At 57.5% G+C, this 27758-nt stretch overlaps 1 protein-coding gene across 1 annotated transcript; it reads right to left on the bottom strand.

Annotated features, from left to right (window-relative positions):
* Nucleotides 1–1043: 1043 nt before the first annotated feature.
* Nucleotides 1044–26172, bottom strand: MAPKAPK2 (MAPK activated protein kinase 2). The gene is made up of 10 exons (XM_048328111.1): nucleotides 25924–26172; nucleotides 6643–6782; nucleotides 5030–5094; nucleotides 4320–4399; nucleotides 4108–4234; nucleotides 3773–3848; nucleotides 3525–3649; nucleotides 3183–3268; nucleotides 2968–3048; nucleotides 1044–2430 (listed from the first exon to the last, which is right to left on the bottom strand). The coding sequence occupies exons 1-10, from the start codon at nucleotides 26170–26172 to the stop codon at nucleotides 2287–2289; spliced, it is 1173 nt and encodes a 390-aa protein (XP_048184068.1). The 3' UTR covers nucleotides 1044–2286.
* Nucleotides 26173–27758: the final 1586 nt, after the last annotated feature.

Here is a 27758-nt window from a genome sequence, read left to right as displayed (position 1 = left end):
CCACACCATCCTACATCATCCCACATCATCCCACACCGCCCCACACCGTCCCACATCATCCCACACCATCCTACATCATCCCACATCATCCCACACCGCCCCACACCACCCCACACCGTCCCACATCATCCCACATCATCCTACATCATCCCACATCATCCCACACCGCCCCACACCACCCCACACCGTCCCACATCATCCCACACCATCCTACATCATCCCACATCATCCCACACCATCATCCCACACCGCCCCACACTGTCCCACATCATCCCACACCATCATCCCACACCACCCCACACTGTCCCACATCATCCCACACCATCCTACATCATCCCACATCATCCCACACCATCATCCCACACCGCCCCACACTGTCCCACATCATCCCACACCATCATCCTACACCCTCCACACCACCCCACACCATCCCACACCGTCGTATATCATCCTACACCATCCCACACCACCCCACACCGTCCCACACCATCCCACATCATCATCCTACACCACCCCACACCGTCCCACACCATCGTCCCACACCACCCCACATAATCCCACACCATCCCACACCGTCTCACACCATTCCACACCACCACCCCACACCGTCCTATATCATCCCACATCATCCCACACCACCCCACATCATCCCACACCATCCCACCCCATCCTGCATCATCCCACACCATCACCCCACACCATCCCACACCATCCCACACTGTTCCACACCGTCCCACACCATCCCACACCATCACCCCACACCATCCCACACCATCACCCCACACCATCCCACACCATCACCCCACACCGTCCCAAAGCCCTAGCCCAGGGCGGGTGACACATGCTGGGGAGGGAACTCGCTCTGCAGCAGCCACCAAAGCTCGAGCAGCTGTCCCCAGGTAAAGGGATGTTGTGCCCCTGGAGAACATCCTGCGGAGCTCAGCCTCTCTGGGGGAAAAAAGAGCAATTTTAGGACACGGGGAGAGCAGCAGGAGAACTGGGGGGACTCTTCACAGCCACACAAGCAAGGAGGAGAGACTGGGTGACGCTTGAAGTGTCTTTAATCCAAAGGACCGAAGAGCAGACCGGGAAGATTAGTATAAGCCAACAGACAAAAATAATTAAAAAAAAAGGAAAAAAAAAAAGGGATAAAAACCGGTTTTCAAAACAAATTAAAATTCCATACAGTGTCTAAAAGATTGCCTAAAAACTAAACATTGCCTTAAAAAGTTGTTTTTCCCCATTCAAACACATTTAACGAAGTGAAACATCGTGACAAATAATAATAATAATAATAATAATTCATGGACTAAAGACTTCAGAGCAGCCGCCCTGCTCCCAGCAGGAGCCACACTGGGGGGGCAGCAGCTCCCCCAGCCCCAGCCAGGGAGGGGTCAGCGCTGCCATCCTGGCTCAAGCTGTGCCACCTCCACCCCTCTCCTGCCACCCACTTGTCCCCAGGGCAGCACCTCCCCGGGGCTGGGCATGGGGTCAGGGGGGACACACCTGTAACACATCCCTGCAGGGCTGGGGCTGCAGGAGCTCCTGCCCACCCCCTGCCCACCCCTGAGGTCAGAGCTGTGTTCCAGGCACAGGTCCAGGCCACGGAGGGGGAGCCACGAGCAGCTCCAGGCTCAGGGACACGACACACACCCCACGCACGGACAGACGGACGGCGCTGCCAGGCAGATCCAGGCTCCAGCTCAGCTCAGGGAGGGGTGGGGCGCTGCTTTTTGGCTCCTGTGCTTTAACAGCAGCAGTTCTGGTGGCCACAGGGACCCCCCCTCATGCCAGCAGGACAGGGGGGAGGGCAGCTCTCCTTCCCTGCCCCGCTCCCAAGCCTGGAGCCCGTCTCTAGCCAGCATCCACACAGGGAACACTGTCTGGGTTTCAGCTCTACAGTAGTTTTTAAAAAATATTTATACGTTATATACCCTAAAAAGGTCACCACAGGAGTTTCCATGTCTTTGGAAGGAAGGAGAAAAAAAAAATATATATATATAAATCAAAACTGTTTCACAAAAGAAAAATAAAAATCCAATTATTGGCGGCGTTCACCTACAGGACAAAAATCCCTGGCTGCAGGTGTGGATCTCAGGGGGGCTCTTACCACCTGCTCCAGAAAGGTCAGAAACACAGGTGAGTAGCTAAAAATAACTAGTCTGGTATAAATGTCTGAATTCCATGCGCTCGATAGAACAGTCTGTTTCTTTTTGTCTTTTTTTTTTTTTAAAAATATATATATATAGTTATTGCTTTCTCGAGGGCCGGCGGGCGCGGGGGCCCTCAGTGGGGGAGCGCGGCGGGCTCGGGGGGGTTGGCTTTCTTCCTCCTCTTCATCAGCAACGGGTTCGAGGAATCCTCGATTTTCTTGATCTTGATTTGTTCGTAGTCCACTCTCATGGTGGCCAGAGCACTGGTCATCTCCTCCTGCGGGCAGCGGGCACAGAGCCATCAGCAAAGCCCCCCCAGGGTCCCCAGAGCCTGAGTGTCCCACTGCCAAATTTTCCAGCTCCCTCCCAAGCACAGCTCTGCCCCAGAGCCAGCACGCTCACACCAAACTGGAATCGTGGAAGTGATCAGGTTGGAAAAGCCCTCCAAGATGATTGAGCCCAACCATGTTCTGCCCTGTGAGGGTGGAGAGGGGCTGGGACGGAATTCCCAGAGCAGCTGTGGCTGCCCCTGGATCCCTGGCAGTGTCCCAGGCCAGGCTGGACAGGGCTTGGAGCAGCCTGGGACAGTGGCTGCTCCATGCATTTGAGGTCCCTTCCAACCCAAACCATTCTCTGATTCCATGGTTAACCCAACACGGCCACTCCACCACTAAATCCTGTCCCCAAGTGCCACATCTGCACAGTTTCTAACACTTCCAGGGACGGTGAATGTTTGCAGTAAGACAGGAGAGGACAGTGCCCAGGTGACAGCCGGGTGCAGAGCGCTGCGGACAGGGACAGAGCGAGGCTTTACCTTCACATCCTCCCACAGGTCCTTCTCCTCCTTCAGCACACGGCTGGTGTGCAGCGGGGTCTGGGGCACCTGCATGGATTGCTGCCGGGAGAGGGGAGAAGTGTCAGCTGGGAGCCCCAGGCATCCATCCCATCCCATCCCATCCCATCCCATCCCATCCCATCCCATCCCATCCCATCCCATCCCATCCCATCCCACTCCATCCCCACACTCACCATGATCCAGGGGTGGTTCATGAACTCCGTTATCGTCATGCGCTGGGTCGGGTCTGTCTTCAGCAGGTTGCGGATCAGCTGCTTCACTGCAAGGGTTTGGGCAGGGTCAGGAGCCAGCAGCTCCCAGAGGGCTCTCCAGAGCTCCAACCCCAGCCCCAAAACCCCTGCACACCCCTCCTGTGTGCCACACACCTGACCCTGCACAAAGCCTGCAGCAAAAGCCTCTCCAGCAGAGGTGACGACGCTGCAGCCCTGAGAGGTGACCCCAACACACCCAGGCTCCCCCCAGCCTTCAAAAGGAGACCTCAGCCTGGGGACAGCCACCGCAGGGAGCACATTTACCTTCCTCTGACACTTCGGACCATTCAGGATTGGGGAACTCGTACTGGCCCATTCGGATTCGCTTCTTCATGCCAGGAGAGATGGCCAGGCCGTGGTTGGAGTAGAAGGGGGGGTACCCGCACAGCCTGCACCAGGAGAGGGAACAGAGTCAATGTGCCACCCCAAAACTCTCCCCAGGAGCACCTGCAGGGCACAAGGCAGTGCCAGGAGCTGAGCCCGGCAGGAGGGAGAGGAACCCTCAGACTTACAGAATGTACATGATGACACCGAGGGACCACATGTCACAGGACTTGTCATACTTCTCTGGGCCCAGCACCTCTGGGGCTGGTGAAGACAGAAAGAAAATCCTAAATCCAAGCGGCAGCACTGGGTGAGAGGGCTCTGACGTCCCACGGAGACACCAAGAGCCGCCCGCAGCTCCGGGCACTCTGGGAAGCGCTGCCTGGAGCAGTGCAGTGTTGTCCCCAGCTCCCTGCGGCAGCTCAGGCTCCAGGCTGGATGCAGAGGTGATGGGATGGACGTGGCACCCTCCAAACCCCACCCAGCCCTGCAAACCCCCGAGCCCAGACCCCCAGGCACTCACCCACGTAGTAGGGCGTGTAGCACGGGGTGGCCAGGGAGTTGTGCGTGGTGGTTTCCTTGGCGAAGCCGAAGTCGGTGAGTTTCAGCACAGCGTTGGGCCTCTTGGAGGTGTACAGGAGGTTTTCCGGCTGGGAACACACAGGGAAGGAGGAGTGAGCAGCAGGGCTGGGGCAGCCTGGCCCTGGCACAGCCGAGGGGGGCCCAGGGTGGTACCTTCACGTCCCGGTGCGCGATGTTGATCGAGTGCAGGTACTGGATGGCTTCCCCAATGCTCTTCATGATCTCTGAAGCCTCTGAAGGAGCAAAGAAACCATCAGAAGCCTTCACAACCAAGTAAAAAAAGGGCACCACTCTCTGGGTAACTCCACCAACCAGGAGTCAAAGAACCTGGCTGAGGTCGAAGGGGTTTTCTCTCCTTGAAGTCCCCCTTGCCATGGAGCCTCTGCCACTCTCCATCTCTGGGTAAGGAGCCTGCAACTCCTAGCAAGCCCCAGGGGAAGGGATGGGGCAGAGTCCAGCCCCTGACCCTAATACCAAGGAGGGGCTTGCACCATTTAGGACACCCAATCAGCAAGGAATCCAGCTGGGAAAGGCTTCCCCTTAGGATGGGAAGTCAAGGGGGCAACAGGCTCAGAGTTTGGGGTGTGTGGTTGCTTTTCCTGGCCACAGGAGTAGAGGGAATGAGATCAATGAGATCCACAAGAACCACAGCCAGTGGACTTCATTTTTTGAGGGAGATGGGTGTTTCTGAGCGGGATGGACAGGGTGTGGAACAGCCCCTAACCCTGCTCTCAAGTGCACATGAAAAGCAGGGCCCTTGCACCCACATCCCTCATTCCTCAGTGCAAAACTCTGCTGGGGATTAAAAAGGGCATTGAGGGGATGGGCTGGACTGAAACCCCAGCAGGATGTGGGCTCCATACCCCGCTCTGTGAAGGCCTGGTCTCCCCTGTCCTGAATCCGGCTGAAGAGCTCCCCGCCATCCAAGCTGGAAGAGAAACGTGCAGTGTTACACGCTGCGGGTCCATCTCACACTGCCACAAGCTGCCCCAAACCCTCTGCTGCTCAGCCAGGAGCTGCACGAGCTCAGCAGGAAACAATCCCCTTATCCAAGTCCTTGGGCTGCTGCTTCTGAGGTGTTTCAGAGCCTCCTCCTTCCCGAAACGAGCAGGGCAGCGGCTCTGTGCTGGCAGAGGCGCGGGCGGACGTGGTCACCCCAGCAGCCCACAGAAACACATTTACAGTAAAGGCAGCAAACGTGGCTCAAAGTTGGTGAGAGCACTCCCAGCACACGTGGCCTCCTTCTGCTCACATGCCAAGTCCCTCGGCAGCACCATAACCCAGCACAGAAGTGCTGAGCAAAGCTCAGGGGAGGAGTGAGACATCAGCAGTGTCACAATGGGCTCCCCAGGCTGGGGGAGGCAGAGGCTGGGCCCCACTGCAGCACAGCAAGGTCCCATGTGAGGAACCATTGGTGGGGTTCCTCCCCAGGTACCCTCAGGGAAAATGCAGCTCCCAGAGAGATCAGGACTGAGATCCGGGAGAATTCTCCATGAGAGCGGGGATAAGGGCACTTCCTGCCCCTGCCTTATCTGACTCAAGCAGAAACAGTTTGGCTTTCCCAGGCCCGATAGCATCTCCTTGACATTCACTCGACATCTGCAACAGCAATATCCTGCAGCCCCCGGGGCCCTGTGCTGCACAGAGCCCGTCAGGATGGATCCAGAGCCTGTGAGGATGGAGACACACCCTGCTCCTGCTGGAAGTCAAACCCTGCCTTGTGACGGGCGTTACCCCAGAGCATCCCTCGGTCACAGGAGACCCTCCTCCTACCCCTCAGCCACTCTTTCTTTCCCCACCCCACAGCCCTTTCCCATCCCTGGCTGCCCAGGGTGGTTCTCAGGTGCCTGTTCCCCCACAGGAGCTGCTCTGGGGGCTGCTGTGCCGCCTGCCCCAGCGCTGCTCGTGGTGCTCCTGCACCCGCTGCCCCCCCAGGCGATCTACCAGCTTGCCAGAGGAGAGGTTTTGGCAAGGAAGCTGCATTAAATCACAGCTGCGGTTGGGATGTGGTTTCAATACTTTCCCCTTCATTCCTCCTCCTCGTCCCCAGGTTAATACCAAGCACCTACCCAAACCAGAGCCGCTCAGCTGCCGCTGCAGGAGGTGCCAGGGCAGTACCAGAGGTGCCAGCTCGGCTTGGCTGCCGCCCCACGCATCCCCCGCAGGCTGTTGGGCTGCCAGGAACCCGCTGCCTACTCCGGCTTTCGATGGCCAAAGCCAGTTTGGTTATGACCCACCTGTGAGAACCACAGGCCCTGAGCCTTGCAGAGCCGAGCGCGTTTTCAGAATGACTCAGAGCCGGCGCAGCCCCTGCCGTGTCCCCGTCCCTCCAACGCCAGCTCCTCTGCCCGGGTCGGCATCGCTGCGGCTCACGGGCTGCATCCCCCTGGCATCCCCGGTGCTGGAAGATGCCCACCCCTCTTTTGGCACCACCCCACCGCCCTGCAGGGCCGGGTGCTCCTCGGTGGGCACTCACCACTCCATGACGATGAGCAGGCACTTCCTGCCCTGGTAGAGGTTCTCGTAGACGTCCATGATGCGGACGATGTGCGCGCACTGCGACGCTCGCCAGTGCAGCTCCACTTCCCTGCGGGCTTTGGGGCAGTCCTGCAGCATCTGTGGGAGAAGAGAGACCCCATCAGCCCTGAGCCACCCCGGGGAGCTGGGTCATGACCCCCGGCTGGCACCGTGGCCACCCGAGAGGACGCGGGGGCGAGGGCCGGGAGCTCCCCGCGGGCGCGGCGAGAGCGCTCTGACAATGCCTCCATCCCCATCTAGCGGGAACACTGAGAAGACGATTGCCCTCAGCATTTTGTCCTTCCTCCCAAGGCTGGTAAAAGCTTATTCCGGCCACTTCTCACCTCCCTGTGCCCCACCAGCAAGATCTACTGCATTTACGAGCCAATTTCTGCACCTTGATACCTCCACCGCTGCACCCTTGGGTGCCACCAAGCATCCTCGCTCTCCCCTTTGCTGTCCCCCGTTATTTCCCATCCATCAGCCTGCTGCTCCATGGAGCCCTCCTGACCACAAAAGCTCCCTCACCACAGATTCAGAGCCCAGCAGCACCCGTGCCTGGGGAGCAGGCAAAGCAAACATCCAGATGTTCCCTAAACAGCAGCTCTTCAATAAGCCCCCTGCCCTTCCCAAAGACAACTCACAGTTCCAGGTGCAGGAAGGATTTGCTTGTCTGCCATGGACTATTAATTACAATGTTTGTCAGGACAAACAACCAGCCTTAATTATTGTGCTCCTAAATATAGAACAACAAACATTTCTATCTTGAGCGCAGTTCATTTTCCTTCCTGTCTCGGGCAGCCTTCGGAGCCGGGCTCAGAGGGTGTTGCTCCGGAGCAGCTCTGCACATCGGAGCAGCAGTGGGGATGTGGAAACACACCCCCACCCTGCAGGAAACAGCAGCTTTGGTCATTTTTACCAAGATTTAGACAGAAAAGCGTTTCTGACCCCGCTGACCTCTCCCAGACACACTCCAGGAGAGGAGAAGCATCAGCCCTGGGATGCTCTGCAGGACCAGGGTGGTGCCCAGCGCAGCGGGGATTTCACAGGAACAAGGTTTAACCCCCAAAAACCACACGCTTCCCATTGACAGATTAAACACTCGCTGGTGGTGCTGCCCTGGCAGAGGAACAGTGATCTGCACCCCTGCCTGGAACTGCGCTCGTCCTTCGCCACAGGGAAAGGCACAGACAGGATGTGCCCTTCAGCCACCCACCCCAAACGCCATCCCCGGGGTTGGGTCACACCTCTCCCACCTCCTCAGCTCTCCTGCTTCCCGAGGCAGAGGAAACCTGTGGGAACCTGTGCTGGATGTGGGGTAGGGAGGCTGCTGGCACCAAACCATCGGAAGCTCAGCAGGACCAAAGCGGCCAAGCTTTGCACAACTCCTTTACCGAGGCACCGACAGCCCCGGGGCAAAAGGAAGACAGGGCAGGAGGTTGGACAGGCCCTCCTTGCTCCTCTATTGCTTAATTACCCTAAAAACTGGATCCTGCAGAAGCCAAAACCAGAAGCAGGAGTAACACCAGCCCCCCGAGGAGCCACGCAAAGGGCCTGGAGAAAAGCCTGGCTATTTGCAGCCCCACTCAGAAGGGCCTGGCGTGGAGAGCCAGGAAGCTGAAGAGAAAAGAAAAAACAAAACAATTTGCAATTATGCACTGGGAAAATGGACCAGCAGGAAGCAGCTAGTTAACATCATTCTACACAAGACAAACAGCAGAGGTACAGCAAAATACATCCCATTTTTAGAGGTCACTCCGAGTGCTTTTATAGGAGATTAATTGGATTTCTAATGAAGTAGGAGGCAGCAGCCTCCATTACCTGCACCAGCACAGCCCTGATATTTGCTTTTGTACCCAGACAACCTCCAGGAGCAAACAGCAGCCCCGGAGCTCTCGGAACACCCAGCTGTGATCCAGCTACTCCCTCTGCTCTCCTGCTGGCTGGGCATGGAGAGGTGATGGAGAGGCTTAGATTAAGCCTCGTTAAGGGAATGATTTGGTTAATTTAGGAAATGTTCCCAGTGGCAGCAGCATGAGGGGGAGTTGAAGGCCAGATGCAGAGGCTGCGTGGGGAAGGCCATTGCTGCTGCAGGAGGGACGTGGGCATGGCCAAGCCATGGCAGAGGCAGCCCACAGGCCCAGCATCACCTGCTGCACCCCAAAACCTCCTGCCCTCAGCACAGGCACCGGCTCCCCGTGCCCTGGGATGCCGGGAACGTGCCGAGCATGATGCAGTGGTGGGGCAAGAGCAGCGCTTCCACCAGTTTGTCCTCTTTAGGTGGGAACCAGCAGCTCCCACAGCTCCAACCTTCCCTCCCATTCCCCAGCCCCAGCCAGCAGTGAAACCTCTGGTGGGTGATGCCCTGGCACTGCTCCGCTCACAGGAACTCCACATCCAGCATATTTGGGGGTTGGCAACACTGCCCACAGCCCTGATGCAGCTCCGGTGCCCAGGGCAGCCTGTGACCGTAGCGAGATTTATGCTTCTTGGCTCCCAACGAGGAGGCTGGGATGGGAAAATCACCTCGTAACTGCCCCCATCCCACCCCAGCTGATTTTGCAACCCAGTAATCCAGAACACAACCAGGGTTAACCCTTCAATGGGAGCAGCCAGGACAAGCTCCTGGAACTCCCGACAGCTGCTCTGAGTTCAGCTTTTCCAGCTCTTGTCTCCTGTTTCCCTTCCAAAGGAGGGCTCCTTGGAGATCAAAGCCTTCATTATTTCAGACGCAAAATGCTGCACTGCCTGCCTGCTCCTGCTGGAGAGGAGGGTTCGGGCAGCTGAGCCGGGCAGTAACCGGATCCCTGAGTTACACAAGTGTCCCCGGGACAGGGCACAAGGGCAGCGCTGCAGAGGAAGCTCTGCCACCACCTCGGAGCAAATCCGGACAGGGTTCAGACATGGAGGAGCTGCATCCCTTCCCCATTACAGCTGTTGGGTGCTTTAGGTGCTCAGATTTGCAGCCACTGCACATCTCCAAACATCAGCTCGTCGTCACAGAGCATCCCTGTGTCCCTTCAACGTCACAGGGCAGGACAGCTGTGCCAGCCCAGAGCTCTGCCCCATCCCATCTCCGCTTCCCACTAGGGCACCTCCCTGCAGGAAAGGAGGGAAACCAGGGAAAGAGCCACTCCACCCCCCTGGCAATTAGGGAGGAAATTCAGCTTTCAGCTGCATTCCAGCTCCCCTCTCAGCAGCTTGACACCTCCAGGATTTGGGCAGATGGTGTTTGCTGCCATCCTGTGCCTTGGCTCAGCCCAGCTCCCCCAGGAGCCTTTATATGCCACGAGAGAAATTAGTTCCGTGCCCAGCTAAACACCCTCATTAGCTTCATTAGAGCCCTCCATTCCGTGCCCAGCTAAACACCCTCATTAGCTTCATTAGAGCCCTCCATTCCGTGCCCAGCTAAACACCCTCATTAGCTTCATTAGAGCCCTCCAGCCGAGGGCTCCTGCACTGCTCCCATCAGCGGATGGCACAGCCCAGCCCAGCCCAGAGCCCAGCCCAGCCCAGCCCAGCCCAACGTGTCCAGGACCCTGAGAGCAGCAAAGGCTCCTCAGGAGCTCCTGCAGCAGCTCTGGGCTTTTCCCCACCTTGGAAAGACAAACCCTGGAAGCAGCTCTTGAAAACAAAACAGCTCATCAGGGTTTCTGCAGGACAGCACCGTCTAAGCAAACCCAAACCCAAGTCCAGGCTCCAGCCTGGGCCTGCAGGCATCAAAAAAGAGCTTCAGCTCCAAGGAAGAGCTCGGCATCACATGGAGCTGAATTTCCCACCCATCACCTCAGGACAAGCACAGCAAAGGTGGATGGGCACGAGGAAGGAAGGAAGGAAAGCTCTGGAGCAGAGCAGGGGGCTGGAGCTGCCCACGCTCACGTTCCCTCTCCGAATGTGTCCTCAGGCACCACTGATTCAGTCTCTTCAGTCTCGCCGCCTCCTCCTGGGATGATGTTCCATGAGTCACGACAGGAAGCTCCCTCCTCCCCTGGCACGGCAGGAGGTGGCTGAGGACACTGTCCCACCGTCCCTCCTCGCTGTGGGTGCCACCACAGCCCCAAACGCTGCTGCCCCTAGGCCAGCCAGGAACACTCAGATGGGCAGGATATCCCTGTGCAAGAGCTTGCCCAGGAAAAACTCACCTCCCACGGGCAATTTCCATGGAAAGAGAGGATCAGGCACACACTGGGGTGTTGAGCTGTCCATTTTCCAGGGCTGCCCCACGCTCACCCCGGGCGCTCCAGCTGCTCTTGCAGGCAGGGTGGTTTTATTTCCGTGTGTATTCTGATCCCACCCGATTCTCCTCAGTGCCCAGCGGAACAGCACAGGCCATGCAGCACCCACCCCTCCACCAGGGCCTGCAGGAGTGTACCCAGGCCCCAAACCACCCCCAGGAGCTCCCCTCGGGACCTGTCTGCACCACAGGGGTTAAAATAAACTCTTCTTGAGTTGCAGTAAGAATAAACCTACAGCGAAGAGAGGCAGGCTGTCATCCCCCAAATTATCAGCAGGGAAGCAAAGCAGAGCTTGCCCCTGCCTGGATCACACACACAGGCTTTGGATTCCCCTGACCCGGCTAGCACAGGGCAAGGAGCATTTTTTCCTAATAAAGCAAAAGGGTTTCTCTTCAAAGGATTTTCCTCTTCTAATCTTCCCCTGCAAACTCACTGCCAATTGGCGCCAGCTGCTTTACACATTTGTAGGGCCGGTGCTGGAAGCTTCGCACAGGCTGTTCCCACCTCTGCCTGGATTGAACCGAGCCTGTAATGCCAGAATATTTGGGGAGCCCCAAATGAGGAGGAGGCCAGAAAATTTGGGGAGCCACAGGTAATGAACCCAAAGCTGTCCCAGTCCCTGCCAGACACGGCTGGGAGGGAGAGGGCAGCAGAAGGACATGGAAGCAGCAAAGCTGGTTCCGCTTTTGGTGTTCATGAACTACGAAAGAGAAATAAAATCACAAGTCCCAGAGCCCCTAAGAGGAACTGTGTTACCAAACAGAGGGAAATTCATGGTTGAACCACAAGGCCATAACAATTAAAGGTGCAGCTCAGGAAACCTCCCCCACATCATCGTGGCTCTTACATAAACCTTTACATTAACCCCGTCCCCGCTGCTTACACCCACCACAACCTGCCTGGCTGCCCTGGTGACGGGACTTTCCCAAGCTGGGCTTCATTTCGGCTCTGCCCACGCCCAAAGAGCCACAGATTGAAGCCCCAACACAACAGGCGGAAGCCTCATCCTCACATTTGTTTTGCCCGGGGAAAGCCAGAGAGCAGAGGTGACGCGTCCGGAGGAGGAGGAGGAGGAGCCGCACGTGGGTCCGGCAGCATCCTGCCCGCAGCGTGCCCCGTCCTGCCATCCCAGGATGACTGTTTGGAGGGGTGGCTCTGCTCCCTGATGGAGGTGGCTTCATCCAAGGCGGTTTGCACGGCAGGACAGCACCAGGCATCAGCTACCCACCTTCCAGAGGGACGGGGGCCAGTGCCACCAGAGCCGGGTGGATGCTGAGGCTTTGACCAACACGAGCGTGGCCAGCTCCATCCTCCACGTTCTCTCGCCTCAGGGAAAATGGAAAGGTTGGAGAAAGGATCCCAGCAAGGGAGAATTATTTAGATTAGAAAGAGCTACGAACAGAGGAGCAACACAGGAGAGGCAAGCGAGGCCGAGCAAACGCGAGCTGACACACACACGCTCGAGCTGCTCGGCCACATTCTCCCAGCCTGAATGATCGCAGCGCTCCGAGGAAGACCTGGAGCCACCATGGCGAGCTCAGGGAGAGCTTCCCCACTGCACGGCCCGAGACGAGCAGCCAGCCAGGCATGAAGAGGCAGCGTGAGCGAGGGGAAAGCTAAAAACCCTGCCAGGAGCAGCCGGCGCGCGGAGGAGGCAGATGTCGTGGCGGGGGCAGATGTCGCAGCGCGCCCGTCCCTGCTCCTGCGGGCGATGTTGCAACGGGGCGGAGGATGGCGATGGGGCGAGGGAAGAGGCAGCTCTTACACGGTGCTTTCACAAGAGGCCTCGCTTGCCCGCCACCGTTGCACAACCCCGGGTCCCCTGAGCTCTCAGCTGCCCTGCCCGCGGCTCCCACGGGGGTCCGTGCCCGGTGGGGGATGCTCGGGACCCCCCGCCCCGCAGCCCCCTGTGCCCGGGGCATCTGCTGAGCATTTCCTCGCCCGCTCTCCCCCTGCGACAGATGCAGCAGCCATTCAGCCTTTTCAGGCGGCAACAAAAGCCTCTCGAGGCACACAAAGGCGAGGAGCAGAAGAGAGGCCTGGGCTTAAATAAGAGCCACCTGCCAGGGGCCCGTGCCCCCCGCGCGAGCGGGGCGCTGCCCCCCGGCCAACCCCACACTGCACAGCCCATTTCCCACCAGCAAAAATGTTCTTGGCGCATCCTGGAAATGAGGCGCCCAAGTGGGTACCCAGGAGTAGCACCCTGGATGCTGAGGGGAGGGTAGCAGCGTGGTGGAGGCATTGGGGATGAGGGTGGAGGGAGGAGATGGAGGTGGGCGGGAAGGGGCTGCGAAACTCACAGGAAGAAGTCAGAGCAGGTAAATGGCAACAAGGCAGCAGCACGAAGCATCCCCGCTGACTCACACTCAGCAACAGGCTGGGGCTGGTGTTTAAAGAAGAGAAATAAAGAGTTTTGGCTTCATTTATCTGAGAAAAACAAAATTAGGGGCCTATTCAGTCCCACGTTTTTGTTTTGGGATCCTCCTCTTCCTTCCAGCCCTCAGCAGCATCGCTGGGTTTTGCTGACTCACCCGAGGCTCATCTCTCCAGGAGGCACCGGGTGAGGAGCCAGGAGCAGCCCAGGCACGAGCCACGGTCACAGGGTCCCACGTCCTGCTGTGCCACAGGTCCCAGGGAGCACATCTGGCCAGAGTGATGGAGGCAGCACCCTGCCAGGACCTCCCCATGGATCCCACAGGGACAAAGGGGTCACAACGGCCAAAATGCTCCAACCCATCCCATCCCATCCCATCCCATCCCATCCCATCCCATCCCATCCCATCCATTTCTAAAGACATCCCCGATGTCACTGCCCACCAGGAGCCACCACAGCACTGGGTTTCAGCAGGACAGGGACCGACTGTCCTGGGGCCAGAGGAAGCCACAGCCCAGCCCTGAGCGGAGCCATTCTGGGCGGGGATGCTCAGATGCTCTCTGCAAACCAGACCCCTGATCCCACATGCCTCTGCTGCCTCTGCCGGGGCCTTTTATCCACGCAACACAAAGTGAAAGGAAAATAAGGAGCCACTGGAAGGGTGGAGATCTTCTCAGCCACAGTCAGCAGGGTCTGCTCCACACACACCACCTTCACTTTCCACCTCTTTGCAGCGCTGAGGGCCGGGGTCAGCTCCTCCTCCCAACCCCTCTCCTTGCCAGATTTGCTATCGGAGCTGACAACGCCGAGAATGGAAAAGCACACATGTGCTTTTATGGGAGGAAGTGGTTGATATTTGCAGGTGTGATTAATCTCGAAGTAAACACTGATGTAAACCATTAACTCAGGGCTGACCTATGTCCTTTGTGCTTCCCTCCCACAGGCAGAGCTTGAAAAAACCCCTTATCACCAGCACTGCACGGTGCTGCCTCCTCCAGCCCTGCACCCCACAGCCAGGGGCTTCTCCTCAGTGTCAGAGAGACCACACAGCACTCGGAGCATCCCTTGCTCCACCAGCCTCACCCCGACCCTGGAGACAGCCCTGCCTGACCCCACCGCTACCTCAGACCCCAGGGACAGCTCTGGATTCCCCACAGCTACATCCCAGAACTGCTTTTATTTTTGGACGTGTCCACCCGTTCCCTTAATGTTTCAGCTGGAAGTGATTTTTGGGGAGAGGCCCAGACCCACGCCTGCAAGCGGAGCAGCCATGAAGCCCTGCCAGAAGAAGCCCCACAACACCCACAGCTTCCCGGCAGCTCCCGGCCTCGAGCTCTGCCCAAAAACGAAATTTCTCAGGGCTCAGCCCATGGGCAGGGCCCCCCACGGGACAGAGGAGAGGCTGCCACCCACCCCCCCAGCACAGGGATCCTGCCTGCGGCCTTTCAACACAGAGCAGCATAAATAAATACATACATATGTACTTAAAGAAGGGAAAAAAACCAAACTGAAACACAAAGCTGCATCAAGGCCAACCCCTCCTGAAGCACCACTCGTCCCTGGCACTGGGAGCAGGACGGCCTCGGGATGTGTTTCCTCCACCAGTGCCAAGCCTGGAGAGGGTTTCATTTACGCACCCCCGAAGCTCGGTGACGCCAGCACCGTTTTGCATCATTCTGTCCTTCCTCAGCTGTTTATTTAACACAGTTTCACCCCTGTCACGGGCTTTGTCAACACCAGGGCACAGCAAACACCTTGCTGAGATAAGCCCGGGCTGTGCAGCCCAGCTCCGTAGGGATCCAGAGCGGAGCATCCCCCCGGCTGCTGGCACCACCACCCACCTTGGCAGCCCCCGAGCAGTGCCAAGGGGCTGGAATCACAGAGAACCCGCACCAGGCACGATGCCCACAGCAGCCTGGAGGCTGCCAGCGTGTTGGGAGCAGGACTGTGGCTCTTCCCGGTGTGGCACACACAGCTCCCGTGCTGGGTGGCCGCTGCGGGTTTGTTTGGAGCAGGCAAAGGCCAGGCCGGGAGCAGCTCAGGGGTTTCATAACAGGGCTTTGTCTGCGCAGGTGCTCAGCAAGGAAGGGACCCCACGGCCACCAACAGCCCTCCTCTTCCTCCTCCTCCTGCTCCTCCTCCTGCTCCCCTCACATGGCACAGCAGACACGAACCTCTGTCACCACCAGCTCCCACGCACGAACCCACCCTGGGATGCCTGGGGCAGGGAGAGAGGCAGCAATGTGTGCCAGGAGAGGGGATGGCAATGAAGTGGCAGAGGGACACGAGGGGATTGCACCCCACTGAGTGATCCAGAGCTGGTTGGGGGCACATGTCCCCTTCGCCATCTCCCCAAACACCCCCAAAGCTCTCACTGCAGCCTCCCAGGCTCTCCTTGCCTCACAGGCCACTCTCCCCCTCCTTCTCCCATCACACAGAGGTTGTACAACCCCAGCACCCAACAGGACCTGCAGAAGAGCTGGTGGAAACCCCCGTGGGTGAAGAGCCAAGCAACACCCCAGACTCGAGACCCAGCACTACCTAAGGTCATGCATTTCCACCTTACCCACAGCAACCAGTATTTTAGGGGAAATCCTGGGCTCTGAAGCAATGCAGTGAAAACCTGAGAGCCTCCTGCCACCTCAGGAGCCGAGCAGGGCACTTCTCCTCCAGCAGCCATCCCGAGACTCCTTCAGCCAGCAGGAATACACAGTTGTGTTTCTATTTTAAAAAAAGCCCTTCTCTGCATCCTGCTGGCACCACATTAAAGCTCTCAGGACACGGTGGCTATTCTTAGCTCCCTGCAGGCTTTTGGCAGCCCCAGGAGCCTCCACGGCACCTGTTGGCAGCAGCCGCGCTGCCCTGGCGCTGGGGAGGTTTGGTGAAGCTGGGACAGAGCCCGGAGCACCAGCGTCCCAGTCAGCACCATCACCTCAAAACAGCTCTGCCAACAAGTGTGCAAAACTCACCATGAAGTGCCTGGGGAGCACAAACTGCCAAAAACACCAGATGGGAAATCTCCCCCCTGTTGGCATTACCAAAGCTGGGCTCAACACAGAGCAAGGAGTTGTTGAATCATGGAGTGGCTTGGGTTAAAAGGAACCCTTAAAGATCATCTCATTCCAACTCCCTGCCATGGGCAGGGACACCTTCCACTAGACCAGGTTGCTCAGAGCTCCATCAAACCTGATCCAGCCTGGCTTGACAGCAGAGGTTTTGTGCTCTTGCATCATTCCAATACACAGCAAAAACCGTGTGGAAAAGGCACGGGAAAGAGCCACTGATCCTCCCATGGATGCTCAGTACCCCACTGCTTGACAGTGTTTACCAGCAGGCTGCTTGATTTCCTACCAAATACCACAGGCAGTAAGTGGTTTGTGGACTCATTTTGCCCACTAGATTAAAACGGAGAGGGGATAAAAGGATAAACGCACGGATATTTAAACAAACCAACAGAAAAATCTCCTCCTGCAGCTACTGCTGCTTGCTTGGCAAACAGCCTGGTCTTCTTGGGCATTCCCATACCCAGCTTTTAAAAAGAAACCTCTCCCCTCAGCCAGCCTTACACACACCCTCATCCCGGGGCAGCGTTATCCGGGACCCCGGGGTGCGGGGGCAGCCCCAGGGCACGGGGTGAGCAGGGGGCAGCTGCTCCCTCCGGGTCGGCCAGGGGCTCCTGGGCCCTGCTTTGTATGAATTTAAGCTTTTTCAATCCCACTTATTCACGAGAAGAGCTTAGAGCTGGGGGAAGCCAAAGAGCAGACAGGGCAGCCTTTGTGTGGCTCGGCCGCCCACCCCAGGGCTCGGGCAGCCCCCGCGTCTCCCCACGCAACCCCGGCAGCAGAGCCTGGGGCACTGCGGGGAGCAGCGGGGCTGGCACGGCCCCTGCAGCCCCATGGAGCCTCCAGTGAGCAGAGCCTCCTCTCCTGAGTGAGAGGGAGAAATGAAGCCTTGAGCAGCCCCTGTGAACAGCAGCCACACTGCGCTACCCCGGTCTCTCACACAGGGAAGGGTCCAGGGCTGCTGGGGGGATTGGATTCGAGGTGGCTACGAGATCCAGATGTCCAGTGCTGGGCAGGAGTTAAGTCACTAAAACCCTTGAAGCATCAGCACCATGTCCCAGGCCAACCCTCCTTCAGTGATATTTGCATGGTTGCTTCAGGGCAATCTTTGAGGAGAAGGAAACATGAAAGGAATGCTTTGGTTAAGGCCAGAGGTGCTTGACCTGCTAAGAACACGCTGCCCTTACTGCCAGAGCCTGGCAAAACTGAGCTAACGGGACACACAGAGCTGCCTAAACCCTCTCCTTGCTCTCATTAACTGGACCCACAGGGCCAGATCCCTCCCTGCCCTGCAGCTCCTCCAGGCAAGGCCCAGAAAAGGGAATATCACCCCAAAGCACTGCACTGAGGCAGACAAACACCATCTTCCACGAGCTCCCCTAGGCTGTGGCGGAGGGAGAAGCCTCAGACCCGCTCTGAAGCTCCCGGGAAGCAGCTCTGGCTCCCACCCAGCACCCGCCAGAGCTGCAGCTCAGCAGCACCCAATGACCACATTTTAACCCGTTCAGAATCCCCTCAGTATCTTCCTCACCCAGGCTTCATCAGCCCAGCACTGACACGCAGAGCTGGCTGTCTCCTCCAGCAGCAAGGAACTGGGGAATGGGACCACCAAGACACTTCCAAAAATCCCAGAGGACATGGAGCACTTCCCTGCTGAATCCCACTGTCCACAGAGCATCTCATGTCCTGGCAGAGTTGTTCTCTACAGCAACTCTTCCTTACATCAAGAGACACTGGGAGTCTGAACTCCGACGTGGAACAAGCAGGGTGGGAGGGATGGACAGGGAGATGTCAGTGTCCTGCTCCAACAGAGCTGCACAGCCCCTCACACCAGGAGCAGGGTCATTCCTTGTGGGAGACACTGAGGACAAAAGTAAAGGGCTTCCCAAGCCTCCTCCAAGCTCCTGGGCCAGCAAGGGGGAAGATGTTCTCTCTCCAGGAGCCTGAGCAGGCATCCAGCAAGGGCTGCAACACCTCCAGGCTCCCCAAAACAGCCCTGTTCCTGTGCCAGCGCTGCTCTGCCGGAGGCACGGGAGGTACCCGGCCGAAAATGCCAAATTCACAGCTCTGATGACTTCCAGGAGATAACCTGAGTTTAAACTTTCTGGTAAGCCCGCCCTTCCCAGCACCAGCAGAGCCGCTTGCGCAAGAGCCGCCTGCCCGGGGCTCTTTCTCTCAGCAAATCTGCCCAGAACAACGGGCAGCCAGGTTGTGAAATGGCCCGAGAGGAAGAGAGTCACAGCAGAGCCCCGAGGGGACCGGGCTGGCCGGAGGAGGCTGGGACAGGTGACAACGGCTCCTGCAGCCTGGCTCGGGGAGCCGCAGGGCTGTGGGAGCCAGCACACCACGGTGACAGCTCAGTGACACCCACGGTGGCCCCTGCCCGTCCACTAAACAAGTGGGAATAGAACAAGTTTAAGTTGTTCCTAGCACTGAGCTGGGAGCTGCCATAAGGCTCACTGCCGCTGGAATTCAAAACACATCCCTGCTCCAGACACCTCCCCTGCTCTTTATTTTATTTACTGCTTTTGTTAGACTAAGCCGAGGATAACATGCATACTTTCGGGTTTGTTTGGACCTGATTGCATCTGCTTTTCCCCCAGCCCGGCCGAGATACCCAGGATTCCAGCCCCATTTCCAAGCAACACCCCTTGGAGCCGGCTCCCGCCCGCACCTACGGGATGAGCTGCCGCTACTGGAATTGCAGCCTGACGGAGACGCGCTGCCAAATTTCCACAGCAGCCCCGGCTTGTGTTCCAGCCACATTTCCCTGAAAACACACACTTGGCAGGACATGCAAGGAGCCTTTGGAGAGGCTGCCCCAGCTCGGTGCCACGCACCAGGGCCAGAGGACGCAGGAGGAGAGCAAGAGTGGCTGTTCCGATCCCGAGTGCTCAACAGAAGATGCTCCCAAGCCAGGAGGTGCTGCAGCCCTTGGGAAAGGGACAGCGCAGAGTCCCAGCCTGCTGTTACACAGGTTTAGCCTGATCCAGAGTGTGAGGCACACAGCAGTGACCCCAAACCTGCCTGACCCCCATCTTCTGGGGCCAGAAGACCTGGAGAGGTTGAGTTCAAGTGGGGCACCCACCTGCAGCCAAGAGCACAACACGAGGCAGCAAACTCAATTATGGTGACAAAGGAAATTAATCCATCCCTCCCCGATCCCAAATCTATAGGCCAAACCGGATAAGGACACCAAGAGCAGAGCAGCAAAGTCCCAGCCTGGCTGGGCGCCCCAGGAACATTCAGATCTGGGTTTATATTTTGGACTTTATCTCTGGTTTAGGCTACAGCTTGCAGGGCAGCCAGGCACAGAACCACGTGCGGCCCTGACGCCAACGGCCTGAATAATCTCATTACATATGACGGCAAAGGCTGTGCCAGCTGCAGACCTCCTGAGCCAGAGCACTCACCTGCCCTCCCCACTGGGACAGGGCACTTTGGCACAGCAGTGCCCTTATCCACAAGAAGATGCCACCATCCTCCTCGGCAGCACCAGAGGGACAATGGAGCCACAGGAGAGCTCCCAGAGTGCTCAGAGTAGATCCTGCGTCCCCCTCCCAGTGACACTTTCTAAGTGATATTTTTGTGGCTCACAGCATCTCCAGCAGAACTTTTTGTTTCAGGTCATCTCAGGTCCACCAGCACTCAGGGCCGTTAGTCCCCACCCCAGGCCACAAAGGAGCAGCGAGTTAATGCAACCATTAAACCTGCCAGCCGCTGTAATCCCCACCTCAAATTGGTAAAATCTTAAAAGGCTGAAATCTTTGAAATGAGTCAGCCACGGGGTACAAAGGAACAACAGTTTAAAAGGCTGCTACAGCTCTCTGCATTCAGACCTGCTCTTGCATGCTCTGCTCCAACCCCCGCGCTGCTCCCCATCCATCCATCTCCTGTGGGGAACCAGCCCCAGAGCTGAGAGTCCTCCCCAAAAGGAACCTGCAGGCACCGGTCACGCTCACAGCCCTCGTGCCAGCCAGAGCTGAAAGGAGATGTTTTCAGAGAGCAAGAGAATCACCGAGTGGTTTGGTTGGAAGGGACCTTGAGGGTCACCTCGTTCCAACCCCCCTGCCGTGGGCACAGACACCTTCCACCAGACCAGGTTGGTTTCTCATCTTGCAGCAATGAAGACGGGACCCACTTCCAGTGGGATACAGCTCTCAGGGGCTGTTAAAATCCAACACTGTCCCCCCAGATATGACCACGATGCTGACTCAGAGTGACTGCCCGGGCTGCAAACTGGTTTTTTGGGGAGTGGTCAGGCCAAGCTGAGTTCCCATGCCAGCCTCTGGAGCTGGTGGAGGGATCGCCCTGGTTCTGCTTCCAACTCTCCCTCCTCCAAAATAGGCCTGCAAGATCAGCCAGGTCCTGAAGACCCTCTCCCAGCTGCTGCCTCACCTCTGCAGCCCACAAAGGGCAGAGGAGCTGAGCAGCCTGGGGTGGGCACAGGGCTACCTGGGGGCACCTGGCACAAGCCAGAGCCCTGGAGCTGGGCTGTGGCAGCCGCCCTGGCCCCACAGCCAGCCCCGGCGTGGCGCAGGGGAGGCAGCACGTTATTCTTGGAAACCAGGAGGTGAGGTCATGCTGCCTGAATGCTGCAACTTGAGGCCAGACGCGCGGGGCCAGTTGTGCTTGGAGAGGAGCCTGACTTCTGCAGCGAGGGCCGTCTGCAGGTCGGGAGGCCGCTTGTGCTCCGAGCAGGAGGAAAGGGTTTCTTAAGGAAGGAGGGCTCTTCCCTCTCAAGTTTCTCAGCAGACAGCAAAACCACAGCAAAAGGATGGGTTAGAAAAGAGCAAAGCCCTCGGACCACCCTGGTGTGGGGCACAGGAGGCCACCAGGAGGGCTCAGGAGATGGCAGATCATAAACCCAGAGTGATGCTGCTCCTGTGCCACAGGATCAGCCCAACGGCCACTTCCAACCCGGCCACTCCTCCAGATGCCTCCCACGTACCTGCACCGCCCTGAAACCCAGCAAGAGCTCATCCATCTCATCAGATACCAGAGCACGGCCAGAGCTTTCTGGGAAGAGAGAAGTCACCAACTTGATCCTTCGGGCTTCCTCAGCAGGAACCTTCCGGGAGTTTTCATCACTTGTGCCCACCCATCGTGATCAAAACATGCCAGGAGACCTGGCTCAGGCTGCACGGCTTCAGCTATTACTTATAAACTGTTTTGGTTGTTTCAGAGCACGTGTCTGGCAAAGCCCAGCCTCTGCTCGGCATCCCTCCCTGCCGAGGCAGAGCCATCACCTCCACAGCCCCCTGAACCAGCACTGTCCTGCAACGAGGCTTTCCCAACGTGTGTGTGAAGTGATGGCACAGAAGGCACAAATCTTGCCAAAGGCCAGCACGGCTCAGTACGAATGACAAAATCATCACTTTACCTGGTGGTATTTGGCTATTATTAAATCACACATCCAGGGGCTGCGTTTTCATCCTGCGAGGCACAGGCAGCGCAGCTCCTCAGCCCGGCGCCGCCTCTGACGTTCAGTAAATCACTGCATCTCAGTTCCCCACCTTGGAAAACGTGGGAAACGTCTTTTGCAAGACCTATGGCTGATGGCATTGGGTTATTATTGAGAGGAAGAGCCCCGCCACTTCCTGAGCACGTACCAAAGAGAAAACCCCTGCTCCCGGGTCTTATCAGTCCATCACAGTCATAGTTCTGACTGCTCAGAACATGTGAAGTGTTTAAAAGAGACTATGGCAAATCCTAAATTGTTTAAACAAACTCAAACCCCAAGTCAGTAGACTCCTTTGGTCAATGAGATAATAAACCATCGCTTTGGAAAAGTCCCGGTGATGTCACTGCAGTTTCCACGGCTTTTCAACCACAGCTTGCACAGAAGGCCACAGCGAAGACATTTCTGATTACATGAAATACATGGCAGAGCTAATAAAAAAAACATCTCTCCACTGAGAGAGGGGCAGAAGAACACCAGACAGAGCAAGCTGCTTCCCATGAGCATGAGCCCAGGATCTCCATCTACTCCCTCACTCCAGGGATATTTTTCCAGATGGATTTTTGGAGGGACACAGCATTTGATCTCAAACGAAGCTGTGGGACGCAGGGTGCTTTGGCCACCCGAACTCGGTCGTCCACAGAGCTGCTCCGTTCTCAGCTCCGAGCTGCCTGCCCTAATTCCACGATAGACACTTCCCAGAACACTGAACCATAAGCACCATCCTCCTTCCTCCTTCTCCATCAGGGGAACCATCACTCACAGATTATCTGATGAGACCAAGAGTGAGACCAAGAGTGTTTCGCAACCACGCCCCAAAGCACCAAGGATGCTCCAGAAACAGGGGCAAATCCACGAGCAACCTCCACGGCCCTGAGCTCCTCCAGCCCTTCCAAAACTCACCGAGCCAGGTGAGGATCTCCTGCTTTGAAGCCAAAGTCAGCAGCGAGGTTTGTTCATTTGTTTTAAAGCAAACCTGCTCCACAAAGAGCTCCGTCGAGCGATGTGTACGACAGAGAAAAACTCATCACCTGCCATTACCAGTCCCCACTCTCCAGCCTGGCTTAGCTGCCATTTCCTCGTGGAATTAAGGCAGCCAGCCCAAAGATTAGTCTTAAAAGTGGAATTTGCAGTAGGCAAAGAGCCCTCGCTCCCAGCCCCACCACTGCAGCCTGACCACAGGAAACCCTGCCAAGTCAGGCCAGCAGTGACCTACATACAGCAGCCTCCACAGAAATTACAAGCCTAATTTTGCCTAATAATAAATCACACCAAGGTACAAGGAAGAAAGGGGTAAGGAACCAGGCAGTTCAGCTCCATTCATCACCTCTCCCTGGGCTTTCTGTTCCCACCCTGCAGCAGATCATCATGCTTCAAACAGGGTCAGGTCACGGGTGACTGGAACCATCCGTGGCTGCTTCACACCAGATAATTCAGGGATGCCACGCTTCAGGTACCAAAAATTACAGTAAAATTACAGTACAGAAAGATGAAGAAGAATCTATAAGAAAAGCAGAGGAATCTCTTGTTTTCACCCAGGTACTACACAGCAAGCAGAACTACCATCCATCGCTTCGCACACAGCATCATCTCATTTAATGATGTGTCTCTGCCATGGACTATTGCTCTGGAAGGAGAAGAAAATTGGCCTTAATGTTTTCACTGCTGCTAGAACACTGTCTCCAAGCTGAAACTCTCCTGGAGCACTGAAAAGTTCTCTTCAGCAAAGTGACTCTCAGCAAAACCCTTACCTAAATCCATCTCTTGATTTGGGAGAAAGAGCTTTAGCAACACAAAAGTTGCTCACGACTTCCCAAGAGGAAGCACAACCTGACCAGAAGACACCATTCCCATCAGGGAGAGACACAACTGCGTCTCACCCTCCAGTGAAGGATTGCATTGTTATACAAGATTTTGGAAGAGCAACCCTAAAGAATGACACTCCAAATGGAAAGGTTCACTGCACAACCAAAGCAGGCAGCAGACAGATTTCAGCTGTGGCTCCTGGCAATGGGCCATCAGGATTCTTTTAAGCATCATCTGAAACATGACAACTCGATGCAATCACTTCTGTGGATCCTGCTTTAGGTCATCTTTCCACTCTGATGAAGCCCATGAGTAATTTGGACCCAAATACCTCTCCACAGGTCTCTAGCAGAGACGTCAGCCCGGCTGCGTACCCGAGGAGGGAATGAAGTCAGCACACATCATGTCTAGGGCAGTCACCCACACCAAGTTTGGGCTCGGCAGCTCGGTCCAAATACCCCAATGGAATAAGCCAAGCCTGTAGCTCACACTCACGAGGGCAGGACGGGTACCCACGGGCTCATCCCAGAGCCCAAACTCCCAGCGTAGCAGTTTTGAAGGTGCTGGAGGGAATCACTTACAGTAGCAGCTGTGCTGCTCTTTGAGAAGCCAGGGACACGTCCAACCACTCAGCTGAACTCGTCCCTCCCTGTCAGGGATGCCAGAAGAGGCCAGGACAGGGGACAGGCAAGACAATCTCTCTTCCTAAAAGAGATTCAGTGTCAGATATACCTCACCCCGCAAGAGCCACACAGACGCTCTGTGTCACCCTCTTACATCCCAGCTCGGAGTCCTGCACTCCAGGAGGCTTTCCAACAAGCCAAGGAACCTGTGGGACACGTGACAGCAAACCCTGACCCCTCGCTCTGGCACGGGCAGGGTGACAGCACCAGTCCCGTGCCCCAGCCACGGCGGGCACAGGAACCTCCGGCCTCGCTCTCCTCCTCCATCCTTCCCCTTTCAGGGCTGCGAAAGGGAAGTGCTGGGATCTGTGCTTTAAATACATGACTCAACTTCAGAGGCGAGGAGGAGCCCGTCTGTCAAAACAGAAGAGGATTTCGCTAATTTTCAACCCAAAGAGATGACAATACAATGTCGCCCTGGAGTACAACGCGGGTGATGTACTCACGAGCAACGTCTTTGGTGTTTCTGAAGGAAAAATCAAACTTTTCTCACCTAACTGACCCCCCTTCCCTAACCACAGACATTCAGTACCTTGCCCAGCCCACCACCTCTGCAGCACAGCTTGTGCCCCCAAAGCCCCTTGTTTGTTCCCTCACTCAGGTTAGGAACCCCAGACACCAACAGAGGGGCAACTCTAAACACAAAGGAAGTGGGGTTATGGGTTTGGGTGGGAGTTACAGGTTTAGGTGGGGGGTTACGGGTTTAGGTGGGGTGTTTTTAGCCTCCCCAGTTCTCGAGGTAACGCCAAGGACTGGAACAGCTCATGTGTGGGCGCAAATTGCACGGATGCTGGAGAACACGGCGCTCCCACCAAGCAGACAGCCTTGCTCCCGCGTCACCCGGCGTGCCAGGAATCCATTCAAACTTCCCCAAGCCTCGCTGGCAGGGAGACACGCTCCCCTCTTTGCTCGAAAACCTCGTTTGGAAACAAGGAGAAGGATTTTATCACCTAGTGCGAGGTCAAATACACCTTGTAGCCACTGTTTATCTACGCCTGTCAAAGAGAAGCAAGTTAGGGACAAGGGGTAACATCGTAACGCTGAAATATTCCCTGTGGGAAGCGGGGGAAGACAGTCGCTCGGTGTTACAGCCGGGAGGGGACATCGAACGGGGACAGTGAGCAGCTGCCGGTGCTTACACCACACACCACGAGCAGCCCACGGAGGGAACCCCACGTTCCGCGATGTGGCCCCCACACTCGGGGATGCAGACCCCGGCATTCCGAGATGTGCATCCCCCAGGGGGATCCCAGCCAGGCCACGGTCTCTTCTCCACTCCTGACCCCCCCCCCCTCACCCCCCCCCCTCGGGCTACCAACATGTCATTTCGCTTCGTTTCCCACTACAAAGCGGGAAAGCCGCGTCTCGCTGCTCTTGATGGGGGGGGGGGGAAAAGACGAGATTAAAGCGCGGCCGGAGGGGCGGGCGGCAGCTCATTGTCCGGCCGGCCCCGCTGCCGCCGCTGGCCCCGCCGGGACCCCCTTCCCCCCGCAGCAGACACCTTCCATCACTGTCAGCAGCGCCGCTGCCGCTCCCCGGCCCCTCCCGGCCGCCTCCGGCCGAGCGCCCGCGCGGTCCCCGCGTCCCCCCCGGTCCCCGGCGCGGGGGTCCCCGCGCACCTTGAGCGCGAACTTCTCGCCGCTCTTCTTACTGAAGATCTCCAAAACTTTCCCGTTGATGCCGAGCCCCAGCACTTGCGTGGTGACCTTGTAGTCGTCCGTGATGGCATTCTTCCGGATCTGCAGGCCGCCCTTCCCCGGGAACGGCGGCGGCCCGTGCGGGGGAGCGGCGGGCGGCGGCGGCGGCGGCGGCTGCGGCGGCGGCGGGCTGGGGAAGCCGGCGGGCGGCGGCGGCGCCCCGGAGAGCATGGCGGGCACCGGGCGGGCTCCGGGCGGGCTCGGGGAGGGCTCCGGGCGGGCTCCGGGCGGGCGGGAGGGCGGCGGAGCCCCGCGGGCCGCGCGGGATGGGCCGGGGGTGCGGGGGGTGAAGCAGCAGCGCCGCCGCCGCCGCCCCCCGCCGGTGCGCCCCGGCCCCGACAAGAGCGATGGCTCCGGTGCGGCGGCGGCTCCTCCTCCTTCTCCTCCCGCCGGCCCGGCTCTGATGTCAGCGCCCCGGCCGCCGGGGGAGGGACGGGGCGGGGCGGCCCCGGGGCTGAGCCTGCGCCCGCCGGACCGGCCCCGCCGCTGCCCGAGGGGCGCCGGGGGGGGATGGTGCCCCGGGGGTACGAGTGACCCCCGGCCCTGCCAGCGAGCGCGTCTCCGCTCCCCTGAAGCCGGCGGTGGGATGGCAACAGGTCGCAGCGTTGCCGGTGACCCCCCAGTGACAACAGGAAAGACTGTTCACAAGCGCGTGGAGCGACAGGACAAGGGGGAGCGGGCTCACGTTCAAAGAGAGAAGGTTTAGGTTGGATATTAAGAAAAAAATTCTTCGCTGTGAGGGTGATGAGGCCCTGGCACAGGGTACTCGGAGAAGCTGTGGATGTCCCATCCCTGGCAGTGTCCAAGGCCAGGTTGGACGGGGCTTGGAGCAACCTGGGATAGTGGAAGGTGTCCCTGCCCATGGCAAGGGGTGGAATGAGATGATCTTCAAAGTCCTCTTCCAACCCAAACCATTCTATGTTTGTATGATTCAAGCAGTACCAGTGTCCCCCCTGCACCTGGCATCTCCTCGCTGTCCCGAGAGCATCCCGAGGTGACAAAGGGCTGCTCTGAGCATTGGGTGAGCGCTGGTGTCCAGCATCTCACCCACCACCGCTCCATCTACAACCACTGCCCAGGAAGACAAGAGAGGGAACCAACACCACAGCACACAGAGCATCAGGGGATGGGAGTCCAGTCCAAAAAGAGTAAATCCTGTCCTGATGATAACAAATTAACCCCTATTTCCATGTTCATCCCAGAATCCAACAGAGATGAGGCTAAAAGAGAAGAGATCCGCTCCGAAGTGCAACCTGCCCTTGAGCTGCCTGACATCCAGTACAATCCAATGAACATTGCTTCTGCTAGAGCGCCACAGGAAATCAAGATATTTCATTTATGGATACAAAAAGCACACTGATAGTCCCTGTTTTCTAAGTACAGAACATGTGGTTTTTGACATCCATCCCTCTTACCCAGCTCTACCGCAAAAGGCAGGGAGTGTGCCCTGGGGAAGGGATGAAGGAACATCATGGTACACAGGATCTACACCATGTCCTCCACAAGCAGCTGCCACCACAAGAAAGAAGAATCCAGGTCCTAAAAAGGGACAGGACAGTGAAGGTCAGGACAGGGAAGGGCAAGCTGTGGCCTCTGTATGTCCCTACACACAGGCAAGGCCACCCCGGAGCAGGAGGCATCTGCTCTGCCACCTCAGCGCCTTCTGAGATCAATAAAATCTTCTCAGGTTTTTTTTAATCAAAGCAATAAAACTGCTCCCGGTTTTACACAGGCAGTTCTTACCCCGCAGCTGATCA

Source organism: Corvus hawaiiensis, chromosome 24 (genome assembly GCF_020740725.1).
Source record: "Corvus hawaiiensis isolate bCorHaw1 chromosome 24, bCorHaw1.pri.cur, whole genome shotgun sequence".
NCBI lineage: Eukaryota > Metazoa > Chordata > Aves > Passeriformes > Corvidae > Corvus > Corvus hawaiiensis.
This window is presented reverse-complemented; position numbering and strand designations above follow the sequence as displayed.

Bases quoted from the DNA above. Each gene is read 5' to 3' on its own strand.
- MAPKAPK2 (XM_048328111.1), bottom strand. From the start codon at position 26,172: ATGCTCTCCGGGGCGCCGCCGCCGCCCGCCGGCTTCCCCAGCCCGCCG. The intron at 4,235-4,319 runs GTACCACCCTGG...GTGTGTTCCCAG, and splicing joins TCGCGCACCGGGACGTGAAG to CCGGAAAACCTCCTGTACAC. The intron at 3,650-3,772 runs GTAAGTCTGAGG...CTCCTGGTGCAG, and splicing joins GGTGTCATCATGTACATTCT to GCTGTGCGGGTACCCCCCCT.